The 5000-nt window shown below is 44.0% G+C and overlaps 1 protein-coding gene across 1 annotated transcript in view; it reads left to right on the forward strand.

The window, feature by feature from the left end:
* dnah2 (dynein, axonemal, heavy chain 2) overlaps positions 1-5000 on the forward strand; it is a gene marked incomplete at its 3' end in the record, with an annotated part of 107870 nt that overhangs the window by 54994 nt on the left and 47876 nt on the right. The window contains exons 23-24 of the mRNA XM_079490663.1: positions 848-970; positions 2430-2578. Coding sequence (XP_079346789.1) covers positions 848-970; positions 2430-2578 — 272 coding nt within the window. The remainder of the gene's footprint in view (positions 1-847; positions 971-2429; positions 2579-5000) is intronic.

Here is a 5000-nt window from a genome sequence, read left to right on the forward strand (position 1 = left end):
CACACACACACACACACACACACACACACACACACACACACACACACACACACACACAGCCGAAACAGAGCAATATTTGGCAGGTTGTTTGGCTTCGCTCTTTCGTCATGCCAGCTGTTGTTAGGCTGCTCGTGGTCAGTTTACTGCATGTATGGCCCAGGCTTCCAAATATCTGTACGTAGAATCTACATCTGCGTCTTGAAATGCCTGGAATGTTGAATGTGAAAACGTTCAACTGGCATTTAAGCCAGCAGGGTGCAAGAGTAGTGACAATACACAGCAATAGGCAGGAAGTAATTAGCATAATGACTATTGGCAGAAAACCTCTCAGAGGACCTCCCTAGGGAGACGCCCGAGAGGCATCCTAACCAAATGCCCGAACCACCTAAGTTGTCTCCTTTCCAGGCGAAGAAGCAGCGACTCTACTCTCTCCTATCTCTAAGGGAGATGCCAGCCACCCGTCGGAGAAAGCTCATTTCGGCCGCTTGTATTCGCGACCTTATTCTTTTGGCACCCAATCTAATCAAACATCAATCTAATCAATTAACCTTCTAATCATAGGCCTACTAGATTATTCACATTATATATACACCCACCCATGCACGCACGCAATATGATCACAAACATGCACACGCATGTACACACACACACACACACACACACACACACACACACACACACACACACACACACACACACACACAGACAAGCACACACTTTGTTGTTGTTCTACGTTTCCTAAATGCAGTGTGGAAACATTGTACAGCATTGAGTACATACAGTATGCTGTACTTAGTTTCTTTCTACCACTGCCTACATGTGATTGTAACCTTTATTTTTGCATCAGGCTCTGGAACAGAACATGGGTTATCTGGTGGGAGACTGCCTGCTGGCAGCTTCCTTCCTGTCCTACCTCGGACCCTTCCCCTCCAGCTACAGAGAGCAGCTGATGGACCACTGGATGAAGGAGGTGATCACACGCACGTGACGCACGCACGCACGCACGCACGCACGCACATCAAAAGTCCATAAAAATGCTGTGCGAGGCCCACATGAATAAAAAATAATCTTTGATTTCATTCACGTTTGGTTAGCTGCGTTAGCAAACATGCTGAGCTGGCCATTCTGTCTCTTACTTAAACAAACTGACTCCATGTGGATTTAGCTAACGTCCCATAGCCCTAAGGGATGATTTAGCTAATGTCCCATAGCCCTAAGGGATGATTCGTCCCATAGCCCTAAGCAATGATTTAGCTAATGTCCCATAGCCCTAAGGGATGCGATGCTCTGATGTGTTCAGAAACACACAGGCTTCCGTTTCAGACTGAAATAAAAAAAATGCCATTTCACTATGTCTTTAAATGAAACGGTAACTAAGCAACTGATTACTCTAATTGCAAAACAACTCGTTAGGTTACTCTGTTAACCAAAATAGTAGCCTATTCCGTCACAGTAACGACATTACCCCAACACTGGTAATCACAACCCCTTAGTAAACACACAAACAATCAGGGTTGATTTGTTTATTATTGGAACACAGTTCTTACAGTATATGACACAATATAAGATTTCCCGATGGGAATTTCTGTAGAAAGAATATTTCTGTGAGCCAGGGTAGCGAGAGTGACGTCAGAACTCTCTCTCTCTCTCTCTCTCTCTCTCTCTCTCTCTCTCTCTCTCTCTCTCTCCCTCCGTCCCTCCCTCTTGCTGTGTGCTGTGGGGTTTGGTTTACTGTATAATGCACAGGAGCAGTGATTAAAAACAACAAACGATGAAACGTCACATGAGCGTGTAGATTAGTCTGCCGAGGTGGGGTGGGATCGGGCTGCGTGGTGCCCCCAGGGGGTGCTAACGAGAACATCTCACCCCAAAACCAACACAATAGATGACGGAGGGCCCGGACTGCTCCTATAGGCTGCTAAGCCTGACAGCAAAAGAAAACTATATGAGAAAGGCAATGAAGGCATGTAACGCTCCACTGGTTGCCACTGTTGCCTAGTCACATTTTAGTCACCTGGAATGTCTTAGTGTTAGTCTAGTTTTAGTATCATAAGACTAAATCTACAGTTGATTTAGTCGACTAAAATGTATTTTGGCGGATGCCGTCGTAATGACGCAATGACGTAATGTCGCAGCGCAACGCGTTGTGAGCTTGTAGATCGGCTATTTTCAGCATGCAAGTGTAAAATGACGTATACTGGATCTCTTGTCCACTACTCCCTTCCTAACATTTTAGTCTAGTTTTTATTTGTTGACGAAATTGTCAGTATATTTAGCTTATATCATAGCTTAGTTTTCATCTAGTTTCCATTTAGTTTTTGTGAAAAAAGGTAGTCGACGAACATTTTTCGTCTTAGTTTTAGTCGACGAAAACAACACTGTTAGTCATGTTTTCATACTCTCCTGTCTGTCTCTCTGTCTCTCTCCAGGTGCGTGAGCTAGAGGTGCCCTGCTCCCCACAGTTCTCTCTGGCGTCGTTCCTGTCCGACGCGGCGGCTGTCAGACAGTGGAACACACAGGGCCTGCTGAGTGACGCCTTCTCCACCGAGAACGCCATCATCGTCACCCACTGCAACCGGTCAGACGCACGCACGCACGCACGCACGCACGCACGCACGCACGCGCACAGGCAGTGTAGGACATTTGTGGGAATGGTTTCCGTCAGGGGTGCAACAGTTAATCAAACTAATCAATTTAATTGATTTGAATTAAAATGATTGATTTTAATCAAATCGATTTTCAAAAATAGCTAAATATTTTCCGATGGAAGTCCATGGACAAATACATAATCTGGAGGTCCTGAAAATGTTTGGTTTAAACAACTTTAGGAAGCAAGGCCAAATAAGCAACTACAGTTTAACCCCCCACACACACACATGCACGCACGCACGCACGCACGCACGCACGCACGCACGCACGCACGCACGCACGCACGCGCACAAGCAGACTTTACAAACAAAGAAGCTCAAAGTCACTTAAGCTGACATGGCAGCACTCCTTAAAAATTCGGTCAAATGAAAATCATATTCCACAATCCAGTACTTGTTTTTCAACAGAAGGATTGTTGATATAGAGTTATGTATTATGTTAGAACAACTGCCCTGGATGAACTTTCCTCCCAGTTGTAAAGATAAATAAAGCATTTCAGAGAACCTGTCTGTTTCTGCTAATAAATTGAAAGTCATTTAATACCCTGGTTTGATTCCATTCTGGTTTGACTCATGAGACTGTCAGTGGTCTGCTGTCGATCATCAGCATATCCTTTATTTAACCAGTTTAAAATACTAATTGAGATTATAATCTCTTTTCCGAGAGTGACCTGGCCAAGAGACAGCATTATTACAATAGACAAACGATACAATACAAGTGAACACAATATCCATACAGTGCAAACAGGGTGAGGAACTAAAATGCTTACGAACAACTTTAGGTGCAATAGCACTAGTCTCTCTGTCCTTTAAAATTGACAGTGGTGGAAAAAAGTACTCAATTGTTTTACTTAAGTAAACGTATCAATACTGCAATATAGACATGTTTGTTACAAGTAAAAGTTTGAAATTCTAAATGTGCTTGAGTAAAAGCACAGAAGTATATAATATATCGTAACGTGATCGGGACATCCCTAGTATCAATATTATATCCATATCATGATATTAAACTGGATATTGTCTGTGATTTTGGATATTGTGATATGGCGATATAAGTGTTCTATAAAAATAAATATATCGGATCGGGAAAAATGTACTGTATATCGACATATACTCAAAATCAAATGATCGGAATCGGATCGGGAGCAACAAAACGTGATCGGGACATCCCCACATTTGAACCCCCCCCCCCCCTCCCTCCACCTCCACCAAAAAGAAAGGTTTAAATATGGAGATACAAGATGTCTGCCTAACGGCAACAATAATTATGTCTTCTTGAATACTCGCCCACTGAAAATCTCGGCTGTAGTGTAGTCTCCTGTTAGCTATTATCTTACTGTGTATATATATATTTCCGCTAAATTAACGAGCTTCCGTGCTTTCCGACCACCAACAAACAATAAATAAAAGATAATTGCCATGCACCCTCAGCCCACGGAGACTCGTGCTGTGCTCGAGAAGGGGCCGCTAAAGCAGCCGTGACAAACGAGGCGGTGCATCTGGAGCAGAGAAAATGACACTCCTGACGTTAATATAACACAGTAGAAGTGACGTGTTAGTTAAGTACACATCACTGGACCCTGTCTCGGCACGGCACAGCGCTCTGTGTGTGTGCGTGCGTTCATGCGTGCGTGCGTGCGTGCACGTGTGTGTGGGTGCACTTCATTGTTTCTCATGTGTTGCTGTGGGGGTGTATAGATGGTGTGTTTCATTGTTGTCTCCACCAGGCCGAAGGCATGGGGAGAGAGTATATGCTTTGCACTCCGTCCGTGTGTGTGCGTCCGCCCGTGTGTGTGCGTCCGTCCGTCTGTTACCAGCTAATCTCCGGCAACGTTAACCCGGACGATGCCAAATTTTGCGTACACACTTCCTGGATGCCAACGATGAACCTCTGCCCCAAAATTTCCAGAACGGCCTGTTATAGCGCCACCAGGATGCCGACTTTTGAAAAACACATTTTTTTATATTACTCCTCAAGATTCTGTCCAAAAAGTCCCGCAAATCGTTACACACTATCTCTATAGACATGTGTTCAATATTTCATATTCCATCCTAATTGGCTAACATTGGCTTTCAAAGTTTGCAGCCAGGATTGGCCTGTTTTGAACAAAAAGCCTCAAATCATGAACGCAGCGTGCAATTTACGTGAAATATTTCATGGACTTTCCTACTAGGCCGAGGAATATATCCCACCCTTTTCACATTGACCTGTTATAGCGCCACCAACAGGTGTATTTTTGCAAAACACATTTTTGGAACAAAATGCCTCAAATCATCCAATTGCCATCCAAGGCGTAAGAAGAAATGGCACCCTTTTCACACCCTTTTCGCTTATTATAGCGCCACCAGGAG

The sequence above is a fragment of the Electrona antarctica genome (genome assembly GCF_951216825.1).
Source record: "Electrona antarctica genome assembly, chromosome: 21".
In the NCBI taxonomy this organism is placed as follows: domain Eukaryota; kingdom Metazoa; phylum Chordata; class Actinopteri; order Myctophiformes; family Myctophidae; genus Electrona; species Electrona antarctica.